The sequence below is a fragment of the Meriones unguiculatus genome (assembly GCF_030254825.1).
Source record: "Meriones unguiculatus strain TT.TT164.6M chromosome X unlocalized genomic scaffold, Bangor_MerUng_6.1 ChrX_unordered_Scaffold_30, whole genome shotgun sequence".
NCBI classification, from domain to species: domain Eukaryota; kingdom Metazoa; phylum Chordata; class Mammalia; order Rodentia; family Muridae; genus Meriones; species Meriones unguiculatus.
This window is the reverse complement of record NW_026843706.1, coordinates 14,465,433-14,484,952: the sequence shown is the minus strand read 5'-3', so window position 1 is coordinate 14,484,952 and position 19,520 is coordinate 14,465,433. Positions and strand designations below refer to the sequence as shown.

The window sequence follows — 19,520 nt, the reverse complement described above, 5'->3', positions numbered from 1 at the left end:
TAATGAACAGGGAAGTGAGCCAACTTAAAGAAGAAATCAACTAGGATAAGACCCACAGTAATCGGAGACATATAAATTAAAGCAGAGAAATACATATATGTAAATCCTGTAGACTTGTATCATGATAAAGCTAAAAAGGCCAAGTGCTGGCAAGGCACAATGGCTACTTTATATGCTGCTGGTGGCCAGAACCAGCACAACCACTTTGAGAGACAGTTGGGCACCACTTCATAACAATGAACTGACAATTAACTGACAAACATTGTGCACTGCAGAAACTCCACTCCTGGGTATAATTTTGCAATAGGAAGCATCAAACATTTTGGTCTTATAACTCTAGATACCAAAACATTTAAAGGCCTTCAAGGGATTTTTTATATGGGTTCTAACTGTTGATCTTTATCATATTAGAGGTTAAAATAGATTTTTAAGATACAAGACACAGCACACACGACATTAGCCATCAAAGTACATTTTTTTTATTTATTAAACTTTTGTAATGCTAGATTTGCAAATTAAACAGCAAACAACAAAACAAACAAAAATAAATAACAAAACCCATATTTCTGTATTTTATTGTCCATTTTGATTTACTCTTTTACAAACCTTCTGAACAAGCCTTTGGCTCATTTTCCTTTTTATCCTTTTTCACTGTCCTCCAAAATCAAACATATTAAAAAGTGTCAGTCTACCACCTTTTAACAAGGAAGTGATTAGTTATCTTTGGATATTGAGGGGGAAAAAAATAACCGCCTAAAAAGCATAGTGACAGTGGAGCTCAAAGCTCACCAGAGTCCAGGGTGGATCTGAGATCAGTGGAGCCGACACCAACCCAGTAAGATGGCCCATGATCTCATTTCTTCCAACACATCTGTTCTGAGGCAGTGAAGAAGACAGAAAGCTTTGGTGACTCGTGAGTGTACTGAAGTAAGAGAAGAAACTCCAAAGTATACAACTGCAAGCAGTGTAAGATACCTCAAACTTTTAAATCCCAGCATTTGGGAGCAGAAGTTCAAGTCTAGCCTGAGCAACATAGAGACCCTGTCTCAAAAAAAAAAAAAAAGAAACAAGAGCTGGGGTACATGTTGGTGGCTGGGCTTTTGAGTAGCATATACGAGGCTCTTATTTACATCCCTAGCACCACACACATGCAGAGCCATCTTGAGAGTCATGATATATACACCTGTGACAAAATCAATGGTGCTCCACCAATGGAGGTCTGCCCTCCAGCACACACTGGGCACTATCTGCAGTCATCTTCAGGTGGCAAGACAGGTGAGCAGGCTGCTACTTACATCTGTTGGGTAAAGGCAAGTGATAGTGCCAAACATCTTACAGTGCACAGGACAGCACCTACTTTTCCCCTTGCCAACAGAGTGTCCATTATCAATCAATCAACCATCCTTTTTCTGTTACTGCCCCTCCCCCACTTCCAGGAACCTACTGCCTCACATATGCCAGACAAGTTTTCTAACACTAAGCTACCCCCACCCACATAAAATTTCCAAGCCAAATTTCAAAGGCATGGGTATAAAGAACTTCTCTGTAGTCTAGATCTAGGGACAGTTAAACCTTAGTCACTCTCCTCTGACACAGACAGGCACCCTCAGCCTGCCCCAGCTCATGGGCTAATCAAAACCCCTGAAGACTTATGCTCTGCCAATTCCACCAAGGGAATTGTCCTCCTGGACATAGTGCTCTCTGTATGAAGCAACCCCCCACAAAGAAAATTCTAGAAAAACCTTTGGAGACTCCTCATTGGAGAGAGAATGTGACAGTCCACATTTGACAGGCACGGCATGGCATCATTCAAAGGGATAGAAATAAAGAGGTGGGAATATCTCTAAATAGCTCTAGTGATTATTGGTACTTGAAGAACCAAAAGGTCCAGCTTCATCCTAGAGCTATACAGTTACTGCGGAAAGCCTTAGGGATGCAGCATTTCAGCTAGACCTTGATATCTCAGGGATTTTGTGCCATAGTTTTACAATTGGGGTTAAAAAAAACATTGGACACTCCTTCACTTGCAAGGTAGGATATTGTCATCTAGAATTTCAACTATCCTATGTGACTCACAACACATAGAAGACAATAAAAGCAACACTTTGTCACTTGCAAGCCTAATTGATTAAAGGCCACGCACAGGGTATATAAACAGAAATACTGAAGAGTGGTGTCAAGGTTTCACATAACAAGGCTGGCCTCAATTTTGTTGTGTAGCTGAGACTAGCCTTTGAACTCCTGATTCTCCTGCTCCCACCTCCTGAGTGCTAGGATTACAGACACATACCACCACATCCAATGGTGATTTTATATATCTACATTAAAACTACAAACCACCATTCAACTGACCTCTGAGAAGGCTTCTGAAGAGCTAAGTGTAAAATAAAGAGAGGTTTGGGAGCCTCTGCATCAGGCTTCACAGGCACCCAACAGCAGAGGAATCACATTCAAAATGTACAAAGTAACAGTAGATACAAAGCTAGAAAAGCAAAACCACCAGATGGAAAACATAGGTAAGAAAGCCAGTGTATCTAGAACTCAGTGAAGTTCTTGGTCTTAGGCACCTCTGAATAGACAGAACAGGCCTTTTCATTGTCATCTCACTTGAGTAGTAGTTTTCGTCCTTCCTATTGCTGTGACCCTTTAATACACCTTATGTTGTGGTGACCTCAACCACAAAATTACTTTCATTACTATTTCATAATTGTAATTTTGCTACTATTATGAATTGTAATATCAATATCTGATATGCCATCCCTGTTGGTATAATGTTCTTGTGGAATGTACCCTTGCTCATTCAAACGCTGGTTTCTCTACCCCACTATCTGGTTTCAATCTGGACATTACATTGTAATGTTTACTCTGAGCATCACCTGTCTCAAGTATGTGTAAACATGCCACCATTTGTTCTCTGTAATTTTCAATTAAACAACCAGCCAGTGCTGTGCAATGGAGAAAATAGGGTGGACATCCTGGTCTGGAGGGAGAAGAAAGCCAGTGGGGGTAGAAGAAGGCAGAGGTCGAGAGGAGAGGACTTGGAACAATGAGGAGGAGAGAGAGATCAGCAGGAGAGGACTTCAAAACACGAGGAAAGATGAACTGGACCTAAGATATGACTAAAAGCAAGTATGATGGGTGAAATCTGAATAGTAGGAAACTATTCGGGCTTGGAGGTCTAGGATGGAGTAACTATTGCCCAGCATTGTGTTCTAGGTTAATTAAATAAATCCTAGTCTCTGTGTGGTGGTTTGGATATATAGCTGGATTAGGAATAACCACTGTTTAACTAAAATATCAGTAATAAAAATTAATAACCACAACAAATGGCGCCCAACTAATCTAAGTATCCACACCCTTTAAATCATACTTCATCATAATTTGGTGGGAGGAATGCTCCCAGTGATACAACCCAAACCCTTTCTCTCTTACTGTTTCTGTAAGAGAGACTCTTAAACAGGCCAAGGAGCAAAGGACAGCATACTGTTGGTAGACCTGAGAATTAACATAACACAACTGGCTGCCTCTACAGTCTAACAGGACAGATACAAGAGCATGGCTTCTTTGTATTGTGGCTGGCTCAGAGCAACAACAGCAGCCCTGGCTAAAAAGAAAGGAAATGGAGGCACACAGACCTCTAGACCTATACCTACATCTAAAATAAAAAATGCCATGACAGAGGGTGTTTAATCCCTTTGGCTTTGTGTTTTTTGTTTGTTTGTTTGTTTTTTGTCATAGTCATGGATCTGGTTGCAGTATGTTTAATGGTGATGGTTCTTCTCCATGCCTTCTCCAAGAACATTCAAGGAGAAAATGGGGGAAAAGCCAAGGATTGGAATACTAAGTTACAGACAATAGAAAGGACAAACTTCCTAATCAAAGTTCTCTGGCTGCAAGATCCTTGTCAGTTCTGGTAAAGGTCTACCAATTCACTGAAACATCAACCAAATTCCAAAATATAAACAACCGTGTTTTGTTTGTTACAACCTAAATTGACACAACTGATACAAAACTTAAAATTTTCTGGTTTCTTTGCTTTATTTTCATTTAAAGGCTTTGAGTTTACAACAATATTGACTTGAGAAAAAATGTAAACAAATTGGTGAAGGCACATGTCTTTAATCGCAAAACAAAGTGAAAAGAAACAGGCAGATCTCTGAGTTCAGGATCAGTTTAATTTACATAATAAAAGCCAGGGTAGTAATTCCTGCTGTAGCCACTTACAGAGATAGTCTAAGATTCAAAATGACAAAATTTTCCTTAAGGTTACCAAGTAAGTTCTTTTTTATTAATAATAGATGTATGTCCTTACTGATCTAAAGATTGGATTCACATCAATTTTAGGTTTATGTAAAGAGAAATGATGTCACACTGCTCTAAAAAAGCCAGCCAATCTCAAAAACTGGTACTTCCACAGAATTGGTACAAAAGGGCATTTTGGCTTAAGAAATATGTTCTGTTGGTCAATGTAAGGACTCAAAATTAAGCTGGGAGACAAGCATGCAAACTGCACAGTTACCATGTCAAAAAACTTTTAAATGCTGACTAAATTAAGGTGTCATACTGCTCTAGAAGCTGACTTACACTTTCAAAAGTGAGACATTTACATGGGGGACAAATGTTGATCATGCCTGATGCAAAAAAGACACAGGAGGCTTACAGGTGGCAAAGTACACACCAGCCTAGTTAAGTCCTAAAAACTCAAAAATTACAATGCCTATGTTTAAAAGGCGGAACTCTCCATCCCATATCAAAAAAGGTGGCAAGCCAACGATAGCAAAAACGAATGTAAATACCCAGGTACAAGATGCTTAGGGTATGCTTAAATGCTAAAAGTAAAAGAGAAAGTATGTAAAGTTTGGCTATAAAGGCATAACTGCCCATTCTGTATAAAAAAGAGGGCAAGGTAAAGAATAGCCACAACCAATGTAAAAACCCAGGTACAAGATGCCTAGGGTATGCTTAAATGCTAAAGGTAAAAGGGAATTTATACAAACTTTGGCTATAAAGGCATAACTGCCCATTCTATATAAAAGGGGGATAGGACAAAAATAGCTACAACATATATAAAAACCTAGGTCTAAACCTCTAAACAGGTACAGGATGCCTAGGGTATGCGTAAACTCTAAATTAAAAAGGAGTTAACATAAAGTTTATTTTAAACATGTATTTTCTATAGCTCAAGGCAACCAGCTTGTCTCTCTAATGGGAGGCCTTCTCTAGGGAGATAGATAGCAGCTTGGCCTAATACAACAGGCTCCCAAAAGCCTAAAAAAGATATTTTGATCTATACAACCTTGTTTTGATTTTTACATGATAATGATTGTATATTCAATAATAATTGTAACTTACATTGCTGATCCCTCTACATGGAAATAACTCTGAAACTGACTGAGACATAAAAAATGTCTCTAGCCAGAATGCCAACAATACACGGCCAATAAATCTTTGGCTATAATAACCTCAAAATTTATTATACCATTCTCCTAACTGACATAGATAAAATTGGTTTACAATTTAGTTTCATCCTGAACATCTCATACATTTATAATTTTAGAACTGTATAATGCTTGTGAGAAGTCATATTTTGCAGAACAAAATGACTGGACACCAGAGATGCTGGATCAAACCTGACAGAATTCATCCTTCCAACACGCTGAGAAATTGACACATCTGTTCCAGCATCTTGCATGTTCCAGCATTCTGCTTGTTCCTGCCTCAACTGCTTCAGTTGCTGTTTCTCATCAAAGCCTGCTCCCAAGAGAGCTTTGAAGAAAGCTACTAATCTCAATTGGTCCAGCATTTTAGACTGTTCCAAACAGGACTTCTATTAAGCCTGAATTTTCTCAGCATTTAAGGACTGGACCACAAATGTTAATGCTTGCTTAAGTAACCATTTTCCCCAATTTCCTTTGGGCCCCCTAACAAGAAGTCTGCATGTCCAAAATGTCAGCTAGAAGAAATTCGTGAGAATGAAGTCCGTTTTCCTTAAAGGGGGTTGGGTAGGTTTTTGGTAATTTTCTATGACTATGAATATTTATTTTCATTGGGAGATGGTTATAAATTATTAATAGTCTTATTCTGAGAGAAAACAAGGTTATACTCAGGAATTCCTCTCTTTTTCTTTTCTCTATCTGACTTAGGTAAGGAGAAAAGGTGTTGAAAAGAAAGAAAGGGGAATACAGGGATATCTTATAGGAAATGTAAGACAAAAGATAGACTATTGAATCTACTCAACTTAAGGTTTTATTTGTTATTCTCAAATAAGGTTAATTTTAACTCTGATATAGGCTTTTGCATATTGATGCAAAAATAAGTCTTTTTTAATACATTTGTAAATTTTAGTATATTGATACAAATTCAAGGTTACTTCCAATACTTTTAAATTGCTATTACAAATTGTTTAGGGTATTAGTTATTAGTTAATTGTTAGTTAATCAACTCATAGTCATGTCAGAAACTAGTCTAATTTATCATAGGAGTATACATCCTAGGTTTAACAGATATAGATATAGTTTTGTAGATAGGTCAATTACATAAAGATAGATAAGTCTTCAAAAACTTCAGAGACCTACAGAATATGTCAATTAAAAATGTCTTTACTATCTTAAAGATTCTCTGACAATAAGACAGGTCATCTCCTGACAGTACCCCGCCTACCTCAAAGAAGATGATGAGCATTGAAAAACCTCTATATGGAGATGGCTTCAAATATGGCAAATGAGCCACTCGGGTAAAGAAAATACTCTCACTTCTCAACACACAGAATCTACCAAAAATGGGCAAGCTTAAATGCAGAACAAGTTGACTGCCGAAATCTGCCAAGACAAGGTAAGCAAGTCCTAAAGAGTTCCTGCTTCATATATATGTCTGTCAAAATATTCTAAGCCAGAAGTCTGAAAATCATGCTCCAATGTTATAGAGAGTTATGGATGACTGTTCAGGCAGCAAACTGTCTCTGTCATTTTTTTTTTTTTTTTAGAAGCTGCTAACATGCACTTCCTATTTACTCCAGTAACCAATTTTATTCCTTCTCAAGTCTCTGGTGGGGTTGAAGGCCAAATAGTTATAGTTCTACAATTAAGCTTAAGTTGTTTAGAATTTAAGAAACTATTTTCATATAGGTAATACCAGTAAGGATAAAAGTAAATTAAGTAAAGAACTCTAAACTTGTCAAGATAAGATAAAAATCAAATACTTTCTTCTAAGTTGCCAAATACACATTGACTGGACATCACACATGTAACTCTTACTTAATAGTTTTCATAACTTTTATTATTATTATTGTATTGAAAGAAAAGGAGCCTTTTATTGGACTTAAAGGGGAAAATGTTGGTATAATGTTCTTGTGGAATGTATGCAATTTACCCTTGTTCATTCAAATGCTGATTTCTCTACCCCACTATCTGGTTTCAATCTGGACATTACATTGTGATGTTTACTCTGAGCATCACCTGTCTCAAGTTTGTTTAAACACGCCACCATTTGTTCTCTGTAATTTTCAATTAAATAACCAGCCAGTGCTGTGCAATGGAGAAAATAGGGTGGACATCCTGGTCTGGAGGGAGAAGAAAGCCAGTGGGGGTAGAAGAAGGCAGAGGTCGAGAGGAGAGAACTTGGAACAATGAGGAGGAGAGAAAGATCAGCAGGAGAGGACTTTGAACCATAAGAAAAGATGAACTGGACCTAAGATATGACTAAAAGCAAGTATAATGGGTGAAATATGAATTGTAGGAAACTATGCAGGCTTTGAAGATTTAGGATAGAGTAACTATTGCCCAGCATTGTGCTCTAGGTTAATTAAATAAATCCTAGTCTCTGTGTGGTGATTTAGATATATAGCTGGATTAGGAATAACTGCTCCTTAACTAAAAAAGTATATATCAATAATAAATATTAATACCCAACAGATCATCCCAAAAGGGGTCACAACCCACAGGTTGAGAACCATTCCACTAGAGCAACTTCATGACCTTCCCTGGTACCCAAAAATGCCCATTCAAATGACTTCTGTGTATTTGGTACAGTTACCTGTTGTCTATCTTGTGAAGAGGGATGAAGACATGATCTATAAGATCAAGAAAGGGGTGAAAGCTTATCACACTTCTCAAGACTGAGTCTTCTGTCCAGTGGAGGACTGACTGACACACATAATGGTGACCCCCCCCCAACTACATAGGGAAATAAAATTCTCTCTGTCCTCATGATGCCCAATTCCTAGGACTGAGGCAGGGAGAGTCAAGTAGCTTGAAGCCCGTCCTGCACACTTTCTAGTACACATCTATCAAGCCTGCTTCTCCAAGTCAGCCACAGGTTCTTGTTTAGGATCCCAGCCTGGTCACTCAGTGCTGTAATACCTGGGGCCACTGTGCTCTTGCCCAGTCCTAACCCACAATCATGTGCACCTAGTTTGGCTTGGTTGTTTCCTCAGACAGCTAGCTTCAAATTCAAGATCCTCCTGCCTCAGCTTCTGGAGCACTAAAATTAATGGGCATGTGCCACCACATCTGGTGTAATTAGAAGAGCATTTGTTTTCTTTCAGTGCAATGTGGTGTTTTGCTTTGCTTTGCTTTACTTTGAGTAATTATAACCTAGGTTAGCCAGGAACTCACCATGTACTCCAGACTGCTCTCAAACTTACAGCAATCCTCCTGCTTCATCCCCAAATGCTGGGATTACAGACATGGGCTACCATATCAAGCGTACTTCTTTTTCTTTTTTAAATTAATTTATTTTTAATATAATTTTTGTTTATTATAATTTATTCACTTTGTATCCCAGCTGTAGCCCCCACCCTCGTATTTTTTTAATAAATTTACATTTATTTATTCATTCTTTCTATTTGTGATACTGGAGATGGAATCCAGGTCCTTGCACATGTTAAATAAGTGTTCCACCAACGAGCTACACCTCCAGCCCTTGTGGATTATTTTAAACAAATATATAATTCACATACCACACAATCACCCTTTCAATGTGTATAATTATTCAATGGTTTTTACAGCACTTTTAAGACTGCACAGCATTCCCTTTCTCTATTCCTAGAACATTTTCATTACTCCCCAAAGCCTTGACCCTTTAAGCAGTCATTTACCATCCCCTTACCCTGATCCTTAGCAACCACTAATCTGTTTTCTGTTTGTGTAGATGTGAAATCTCTGATCATTTCTTATAAACAATGCTGTCAAGATTTGCAAAGTATTTTTGTTGTTTTTTTGGGGGGGGTTGTTCTATTTTTTATTTTTACTTATTTTTTTTTTGGTTTGTTTTTAAAAACAGGGTTTCTCTGTGTAGCCTAGGATGTCCTGGACTCACTCTGTAGACCAGGCTGGCCTCAAACTCACAGCAATCAGCTGTCCTCTGCCTCCCGAGTGCTGGAATTAAAGGCATGACCCACCATGCCTGGCTGAAAAGTGTATTTTTTTAAGTGTGGCTTGGAATATTTAAGAAGTAGGATTAATATGGACTATTTTGAAAGGGGCTCACTGGAAAGCGAGTCCTATGCTGAGCACATTTAATCCTAATAACTGCCACACCAAAAGAAAAAGGCCATTATCCCCATGGTACAAGCGAAGAAACTATCGGTAATGTCTCCAGAAGATTCCTAAAATCTTTGGAACTACATTTTTCCATGTAGGAAGTTGGTTATTGCCCACTACTTATGTTTCATTTTAAAAATTAACATACAAAGTAAGGGGCTTCACTATGGCATTTTCATACATATACTGCTGTGCTTCACTCATGTTCATCTTCCTCATTATCCATTAACCTCTCTTATTCTTTCTTCTGCCTCCTTCTTGATTCATGTCACATATATATATATGTATATATATATATATATATATAGTCTCAAAACTTCATCGTGTACATGTACCACATTTTCTTTAGCCATCTGCCAGTCAATGTACATCTAGACTGGTTCCAATTCCTGGCTATTGAAAACAGTATAGGAAGAAACATGGTATGCAGGTATCTTTGTAGTGTGTTAACTTAAGTTCGGTTAGGTATGTGCACAGACTCAGGTGAACCTGAATCATGTGGAAATTCTATTTGCAGATTTTAAGAAATCTCATACTCATTTCCACATTGGCTGCACTGGTGATGACTAAGACCCTCTTACATCCTCAACATAACCATTCTAACCTCAAGCAAATTTAATTTGCAATTCCCCGAAGACCCAGGATGTTGAACAGTTTTTTAAATATTTATTAGACGTTTATATTTTGTTCTTTAAGAGCTGTCTATTTACTGATTTGATGGTCCTGACTGTGGTGGGATAGAATTGCAAAGCAGTTTGAGTTGCATGGTCCTCATTTGTCCGTTACTTTTCAAGACTGCAACAGGTCACTGTGTATGTAGAGGGGAAGAAAAGGACACAGTGGCAGCCTTCCCAGGATGGTAAAAGGGGTGAATGTGTGCATTGTACTAAGAGTCTGTCTCAGGGAAGGCTTTCTTGAAATATAGCCCCTGTTAGGACACACACACAAACAGAGCAAGAGAATCGAGCTGAGGTCCTTCTCCCTGGTACTAAGAAGAAAAACTTGCCACACTCAGGACACCTTCAGAGGACCCCTATCCTCAGAAAATGTTACAGAACCAGTAAGATACACATTGAAGTTAACTCCCATTTGTCTTTATAGTGACCTCTTAACTACACTTTCAAATACTGGGAGGTAAAACCTGTCTCTACTTTCTAGAGCCTGGAGGAACTTAACATCTTATCCCAAGATGGGCTTCTGGGACCTTTTGCATGCTTGCTGGGGTTGCTCAGGCACAACCCATTACTGAGGACTAGGAATAAGAAAAAAGGGACACCAGGGCAGAGCTCTGTGGACCCCAATACAAAAAAAAAAAAAATAGGTCTCTACCTTCAAAACAATCCTACTTCTACTCCAACATTCTTAGGTCAAACAAAACAAAAAGGTCACAGAGTGGAATTCTAACCTGGTTTGAACCCTGGAATTTCTTCTGATACATGACATTTCCCTTACTTGGAAGCAAGGATAATTCCTAACCTGAACAGTTGTGATGATACCTTCTAGGCATGGTGGCATGTGTCATCCCAGGTCTCAAGAGGCAGAGGCAAGAGAATTAGGAATATGAGCCCAGATCTCATCAAACAGAGGCAGAAGGATCAAGAGTTCAAGGCCAGCTTTGGACAGATAGCATATTTGAGGCTACCAAACTGGGTTACATGAGACCCTCTCTGTAAAAAGGAGGAGGAGAAGTGGGGCAGACTCTAGGTATAAATGAATTGTACTTAGTGTTTTAAGATGGTTGCTGTGGAGTCACAGAAACCTGGAAGCAACCCTAGCTGCCAATTAATCACTGTATGACCTCACCTCTACCAGCTTCCTCAATCTCTCTCAACTCAAAGCAGGAAAACCTGAGGCTTGGCCATTTATAGGCTATAGTGTCAAAACTTCCATTCTATAACATGCAATTATCTAGCATGCACAGGGCTTCATGTTCCAATTTCAGCAAAGGAGAAAAGCCACATTTGTAGTCTCAAGCATCTCCTGCAGTGTTTAAAATATAGCCCTCAAGGAAAAGGTGGGCTTTTCTCTCAAAAGCCCATTAGACAATAAAAATGTTATCCCCAAAGGGAAACTGAAAAAAAAAATAGCAACTCTTTATCCCTGTGACAGTTTGCTTTCTTCTCTCCATCGCAGTCTATCACACACATGCGATGTTTATGCTGGTATTCTCCCTCTACTGGGCTGTCATTGCAGAGACAGAAGTCTTGTCTTTCTTCACCCTCCGCATCGGTTCCTAGAACCCAGATTGGCCATACCTCTGTAGCTCATTGAAAGGTTCTTTTTGTAACAACTCCAGCAGGGTTGCCCTTGGAAAAAATATTTCTGCATCTTTTGCATATTGTCCTGGGCTAGGAGTTCTCTTTCTCAGTGCTCCTTATAAGTGACATAAACCTCACTTGATGTCAGTGCTAAGACCAAGTTTTGTTTGCCTATGTTTTTCACTGGTTGGATTTGCCATCATTTTCAGAAAGCTCAACGCACAATCCTGCTCAATTACAATTGCAGTGTTTTCTTGAAGCCATTTTTTTTCCTCCTGCTGTGGAAATGGGGCATAAATAAATGAAAGAAGACTCTGTTGGTACATGCTGAAGACACTATTTTCAAGCACAGATTGTATTTATCATAAGAAGATGCTACTCAGACTTTAATGTGCCTGCAAATTCCCCAGGGATCTGGTTATTATGCTAAATAAAACACAGAATCTGACTCAGTAGGTCAGAGCAGGGCATGAGCTACTGCATTTCTAACAAGACCCAAGCTGATGCCATTGTGTCCTGTTCCACAAATTGAGTTGCACACTGTGAAAGAAACTTGCTCCCTTGATTCAGCACAATTTCTGTGTCCATCTCCTCCACAATATATGACCAAAAGTCTCTAGTAGTGTAAGGACAGACACCAAAAGCATGTAGCGAGCTAGAAAGTTGCCCCCATTCCATTTTTGATTTGCCTTACCCAACCTCTCCTAGATCCTGATGAAAGTGGCCAGGAAGTCCCCTTGGAAACCTCTTCAGATGCTTCTGCTGCAGGTGGCTTCATAGCCAATTTTCAAAATGACTGTTTTTTTCAAGGTTTTCCCAAGGTATTCCCAGGGTACACTCCTGGGGACAGCTGTTGTCACCAATGCTTGACAAGGATTTTAACATCCTAGTGTTTTAAGACCAGCTCTAAGAAGGGTCCCATCCCTCATCTTCAACTATACAATTCACAGTGGGTTTAGTTCTAGAAGCCTCAGACCCTCACCCCTAGGCCTAGAGCTGCCAGGTAGTCCGATGCCCCCTACCTCAGGCCAGCCAGACGGGACAAGGCCACTCAAGAGCAGAGCGACCCCCAGGCCACAGGGCGGGGTCCCTGGGTGCCCCAGCCCACACCCACCTTACCTCTCTGGACCAGGGTGGCCAAGGAGAAAACGAAGCAAATGAGGAAACCGGTGCGCCAGGCCACCATGGCTGGGAGCAGGCGCAGGGGCCCGGAGGAGCTCAGTTAGCGCAGGAGGGCCCGACGGGGAGGGGAGGAGCCGGGGAGGAGGAGCCTGTCAAAACCGCAGGACCCCGCCCAGAGCTGGCACGAGTTGCTAGGCCTGGGAGGGAGGTGGCCAGGCGCGGCTAAATACCAGCGCTGGGGGTCGACTCTGGCGGGCCCAGGGTTGGAGACCGGGAGACACTGCTGTTTCAGGGACTTGGCTGCAGTCTGGGGGCGGGACATGAGAAGAGGGCGGGGGCGGGGCTCACAGACATCCATTGGGTCCCGTGATCTGGACTGGGTGGCAAGCTTACTTGCTGCCTTCAGACCCCTTCCCACCCTATCATCGCTAAAGAAATGTCAGAGGTGGCCTGCAAGCTCCTAGCAGTGTATCACCAGAGGTCAGGGAATGGGGAGCAGCAGTGGAGAGAGTGCTAAGGAATAAAAGCACTACACCCTAGCCTAGGGCTTGGGTACTGGCAGCCTTTGACTTTGGGCCGCAACTTCCCCCTCTACTCAGTTTCTCCCAGCTGCCAGGTCCCCCAGCTCCTTAGCAGCAGTTTCGGCTTCCGGCTGGAAGCTGCAGCAAAACCCCTGGCCCGGAATAAAGAACTGGTCTGTTGGCTGCTGGGAATTCGCTGAAAGCGGACAATGCCGGGCAGGCAACAGGGAGGGTGGGCTCAGTCCAGAGCAAAGGCTCTGGGGAATGCTCCCCAGACTTGGTTTAGAGACAGGGTTAGTACTGCGAAAGTTCACAGTCGCTCAATCGATCGGAAAAAAACATGCCCCGTGACCAACAAACGCGCTGCAGTCTTTTCCCATGAATCTCTGCAAATGGAATCCATTCCCTAGCGGCAAGAATGCAGATAACCGTCTCTGCTGCGACAACCAAAAACCTACTGCAGCTTAGAAGCAAAAGCTCCCAAGAAGAGCATAGCTGCAGCCAGCTCTCAGGACAAAGAAAGCACCACTGCTCAAGGTGGCAACATGAAGCCCAGCAGGAGCTGCCCTGGGTCACTTCAAAAGATGACTCCTATTCCTATCCCCAGTGTTCCTGGCTAGAAACAACACATATGCACAGTCCCCCTCCCCTCTCTCTCCTATCCCCTCTCTCTCCTATCCCCTCCCGGACTACCTTTCTCCTCCCTCTACCCCCCTTCTCTGCTTCTAGTCTATCCACTGCACTAAATACGAGACTGGGAAACACAAATACACTAGGTGTTAAGGGTAAACCTTCCCATGGGTAGGACTGTAAGAGAAGAAATAGCTGATAGATTTGGTTTTCTTATAGTCTTGTGTGTCATCTCAATAATCTAGGAGGAGAAATGAGTGAGTGGGAGTGCCTTGACTTTGAGACAGTAACCAGGGGACCATGCAGTCAAAGGGGCCAGAAAAATACTGGCAGGCCTGCTGCTGAGTGGCCAAGACCAGGAGCTTTCAGAACCTGGCTGAACTAAAGAGTCAATAATGTGGTGGAAAGTGGTGGGATGGAATGTAGTGAGGGCTAGATGAAACTGAGCTATCACAGTGGAGGTATTGGCAGGTGATGAGGCTGGACCTAAATTATATGCTTCTTTAACAATACAAGATAACCTGTCTAGATGCAGGAGCAAGAACTATGAGAAAATAATGGTATTGTAATATGCCAAATGATACCAGATAAACAAACAAACAAACAAAAACAAACTTTGCTAATCAAAGTGCCTGAATAAGGCTATGAGACAACTCTTCCTTTGTAAGATGATGTATCTGGGGCCTAGTGTGTCTCTCAGTTGAAGAGAAAGGCCCACCTGGAACTTGGTGAGCAACGCAGTCAGAAAATTGTAACCCTGCTGAATTGCAATTGAACATGAAACTGATTTACACACAGGAAATCTAAAACACTTACAGGCCATCCTTACCTCTCCACTTTATATAACTTCCTTATTATCAAAGCATCTGATCTGGGACCAGTGACTGACCAAGAATCTTGTTAACACACTACTCCTTTCTCCTCACCCTGCACACCTAGCTCTTCCCTGAACTTCTCATGCCCCGAATACTGCCACCAGCTGGAAAAAAGCAACTTGGCCCTTCATATTCCTCTCCTTTTTTTACAAGGCAGAAAAGCGTGTCATTACCCACAAGAGTCAGCAGACCTCCCTGGGAGCACAGCAGATGTCCAGAGTATGCTGAGAACACTGCTAGTGACCCCTCAAGTGTCTTTCTGAGAGTCAACCTGGTGTTCAACAACTCCCAGCTTTCTGTTCCTGTTGTAATATACCAAACCCAGGGTAAAATGTGTGAACGGTGAAGCCATGATCTCTTGAGAATCCTGGGCTTCAGCATCTTTCTAGAACTATGATGTTCTATTGCTACCCAAATAACAGATGCAAACCTGTCCTCATAAAATATTCACCATCAATCCCATATGCCAGCCATTTTTTTCAAAGGAGCCTCCTTCACCCATGGTCAAAGGCAGCTGTCAAATGTTTCATCTACTAACCAACCAGGACTCTGACACTGCTGAAGATGCCTGTCAGGAGAGCACCACTGTCCTTGTTAAAACTGCACTTCCATGAGAGTTGTGGTAGCTCATCCTTCAATATCAGCCATTGTGAGGATGAGGAAGGAAAACTGCTACAATATCAATGCCAATAAGCTTCTGCTACATTCCTCAACCTTGGAGGGCCCTACACACACACACAGAGAGAGAGACAGAGACAGAGACAGAGACAGAGACAGAGACAGAGAGAGCACTTCAGGAAGAGGGAGCATTAGGAAAGAAAGTTCTCCTGTCCGTCAGTCTAGTTCCCCACTCAGTTCCCCCCACTCTGTGGCAGACCTCATACTCAAAGTTCTGACCAGTTCTGTGCAGAGAAGGAAAAAAGAAGCCCTAAACCTCCAGAGCACTGACCTTTATTCTGCAATTGTGAACTTTGTTGCTGTACAAAAGTCCTTTATTTCATGGAATATAATAGTGTTTTGTTTAAAGTGCTTGCTGCACAAAATTAAAATTTAGCAAGCCTAGTATCCCCAAACTAAAAAGAAAACAAAATCTACAAGGCAAAAATTGACACATCTTTGAGCCTTTACCTCATGAGAACCCAGATATATGGTAACTGACAGAGCATACTCCATAAGTGAACAGAAGCTTTGGAAATGGAGCCCCCGTTTTTTACTTGCAAGCAAATTATACTCAGCCTCTCCACAGCTCTTCATTTCTCCTCTTGCATATTTGGTCATACGGCAAGGTCACACAAGACCTTGGATGCCACATCAATGGCAAAGGTTAAGCCTAAGAGCAAAGGGAGAGCACTGAAGGGTGTTAAGGGATCTGAAGCATGACAAGGCCTGTGGTTCATGGAAGAATGGCAACCATACTGTAGGAAGAAAAGCTAGTGCTGGATTCTCAGTGACCACATTAGGGAGTTGGAGTAGTTGTCTGGACCTGGGTACAGGGCAGGGGAATTGATGAAATTCAAGGACACAAGGAATTGAGTCAGTTAGAGTCAACATCCTGTGTACACACTGGAGCAACCCTGTAGAATTGATTTAAAGGGAAAAAAAAAAAACAGTCTACCAAGCCACAAAGACAGGACTTGCCAGAGAAAGGCTGAGGAGAATGCGGGAAAGACTAGACATGAGAATATATGTCTAAACTAGGAGTAGCAAGAACTACCACATACAAGACTTGAGGACCAGCTGCTAAGGCAGCTGAAGTGGTTTAAGCAGGTGGAGCCTGAAGAGGCTCAAGCAGGCACAGGGTAACACTGCAGAAGGGCACAAGATCTGATTACTGGTATTGTGTAGATCAGTTTCTCCAAGGGACCTCAGAACCCTACTGTGTAAAAACCAGAGTTTTCCTTAGAAAACCCTGTTCTACTAGTATGGAAGAGACCCTGGCTTGTATCCCTAGCAAAGGAAGAAGATGGGAGAAAAGGAGAAGAGAAGAGGAGAGGAGAAGAGGGATGGAAAGAAAACTGGAAAAGGAGGGGAGGGGAAAGGTGAGGAGAGAAGAGATAAGGAAAGGGAGGAGGGAATAGAGGGGTAGGAGAAGTGGGGAAGATAATGACAATACTAGTTGTGTGACAATGGTCCAGGAAGAAAACAAGGTGCAAAAGACCACCTGGTCCTTACTCCTTCTTGAGGCTCATTATGATGAGAAGGAGCCCTCCTTTCTGTCTATCTGTTTGCAGAGTACCCAGAGACATTGAAAATCCTGCATGCTAAGCCAGTCAGGGCCAACACTTCCACCTGCATGCTTTCCTAATGTGAGAGGCTCTCTGCATTGTTCTCTTCAGAACTTGGTTGAGTTAATATGGAATTTACATAAGCACTTGTCAAGAAATTGCTAATATCTCCATAATATTTCCAAGACAGCATTTTCTACTCTGAATCCTAACCTCAGTAGGAACAGGAGTTAATATTTGTTGGACTTTATTTAACTTAGTTGTTGAAATCTCTCCCTGCAAGCACTTTGAGAGACTCAAATCACAGAATCAGCATCTGTTGTCTTTTCCTGTCAGTGAAGCTGCCTAAGAAACTTCACAGGAAAGTCATGAGACATAAATGTGACCAGAGCTCTAATTGGGAGCTATGTCATCTTGTTAAAATAAGATTTCTTGGGGGCACTGCAATATATAAAACAAAAGTGTACCCCTATGATACCAGAATCAGTGCTCCTCCTCCATCATGTGTTCTTTTATCTTAGCAAATGGCATCACTATTCCTTCAATTGCTAGGGTCCCAGATCCTAAAGGTAGCCATGAGCTTCTCCTGGTTACTCCTATCCATCCTTCTGTCCACAGCAGACTCCTCCAGAGCATTCTGCACCTAGCACATAGAAGAAGACACAAAGGTAGCTGCTCTAACAGCAGCCTTGCAACCTCATGTTAAAGGCTCCACATCTCACCAGGAAGAAATCTAAGCTCCTGTCCCTGACCCACACATTCCTCCAAGACCTATACATCCTTTTGATAGTTTTTTTTTCATCAGTGCTTCACTTTAACTCTAAGATCATGCCAGAACCTACTATTGCCTCCTAGACCAAGAAAAGCTGAAGATCTATCACTTCCACTCTCACAGGTCCTAACACCAAGCATTTAAGACTTTTTTTTTTTTCAGGAAAGAGATGGCTCAGTCAATAAAGTATCTGCTGTTGTAAGTGACGATTGATATTTACTATTGGTTTATCTTTTATTAACGCTGCTGTTAATCGTAAACAGCTGTATAACCAAATCACCGCAGAAAGACTATGATTTATTTAACCTAGAACACAATGCTGGGCAATAGTTACTCCATCCTAAACCTCCAAGCCCTCATAGTTTCTTAACATTTAGATTTCCCACATTATACTTGTTTTTAGTGATATATTAGGTCCAGTCCATCTCTCCACATTGTTCCAAGATCTCTCTAGCTCTGTCTCCCAGCTCTCTCTCCCTTCTCCCTCCTCTGCCTCCCACCTTCCTGTCCTCTGGCTCCTCCCTCTCCTCCTGCTTCCTTTCCTTTGCTCAACATTGTGGCTAGTTGCTTTATTTTGGCATGTTTACACAAAGTTGAGGGAGGTAATGCTTAGAATAAGTATCACAATGCAATGTCTAGATTGAAACCAGAGAGTGGGGGAGAGAAATCAGCATTTGAATGAACAAGGGTAAAATGCATACATTCCAAAAGAACATTATACCAACAATCTGCCATGGAATCATGAGGACTTGAGTCCAGATCCCTGCAACCCAGATAAAAAGCCAGCTGTGTTTAATTAGGTGTAAAGATTTTAGTAGGTTTATCCTATATTATATGTCTATATGAGTGAGTATATACCATGTGCATCTTTCTGCTTCTGGGGTAGCTCACTCATGATGATCTTTTCCAGATCCCACATTTACCTGCAAATTTCATGAGTTCCTTGTTTTTTATTGCTGAGTAATATTCCATTGTGTAGATATACCACAATTTGTGCATCCATTCCTCCACTGAGGGGTATCTGGGCTGTTTCCAGGTTCTGGCTATCCTACACAGATGTAGCCCATGGCAGTTCAGTATCCAAGTGGGTTCCATTGTAATAGGAACAGGGACTATCTCTGACATGAACTGATTGGCCTACTCTTTAATTACCTCCACCTGAGAGGGAAGCAACATTACCAAGGCACAGAAGAAGACAATGCAGCCACTCCTGATGAGACCTAATTGACTAGGATCAGAAGGAAGGAAAAGAATTCCACCCCTATCAGTGGATTTGGGGAGGGGCATGAATGCAGAGGGTGGAGAAAGGGAGGGATTGGGACGGGAGGAGGGAGGGAGCCACAGGGAGGATATAAAGTGAATAAAGTGTAACTAATAAAGAATTTTAAAAAAAAGCCAGGTGTGGTAGGAGGAGACACAACTGAATATCTGAAGCTCCTTGGCCAGCCAACAGCCCAATTATGAGCTGCAGATTCATGGAGAGACTCTATTTAAAACAATGAAGGGAAGAGAGTGATCGAGGAAAGACACTTGATGTAGGCCCTAAACCCACTCCTACCCCACCACACAGGAAAAACA

General features: G+C 41.5%; 1 protein-coding gene across 2 annotated transcripts in view; it reads right to left on the bottom strand.

Moving 5' to 3' along the window:
* Cd99l2 (CD99 molecule like 2) overlaps positions 1 to 13,227 on the bottom strand; it is an 83,231-nt gene extending 70,004 nt beyond the window's left edge. For both annotated transcript variants that reach the window (XM_060376688.1, XM_060376689.1), the window contains exon 1: positions 12,917 to 13,227. In XM_060376688.1, coding sequence (XP_060232671.1) covers positions 12,917 to 12,983 — 67 coding nt within the window. In that variant the 5' untranslated portion in view covers positions 12,984 to 13,227. The remainder of the gene's footprint in view (positions 1 to 12,916) is intronic.
* Between the last annotated feature and the right edge of the window lie 6,293 nt (positions 13,228 to 19,520).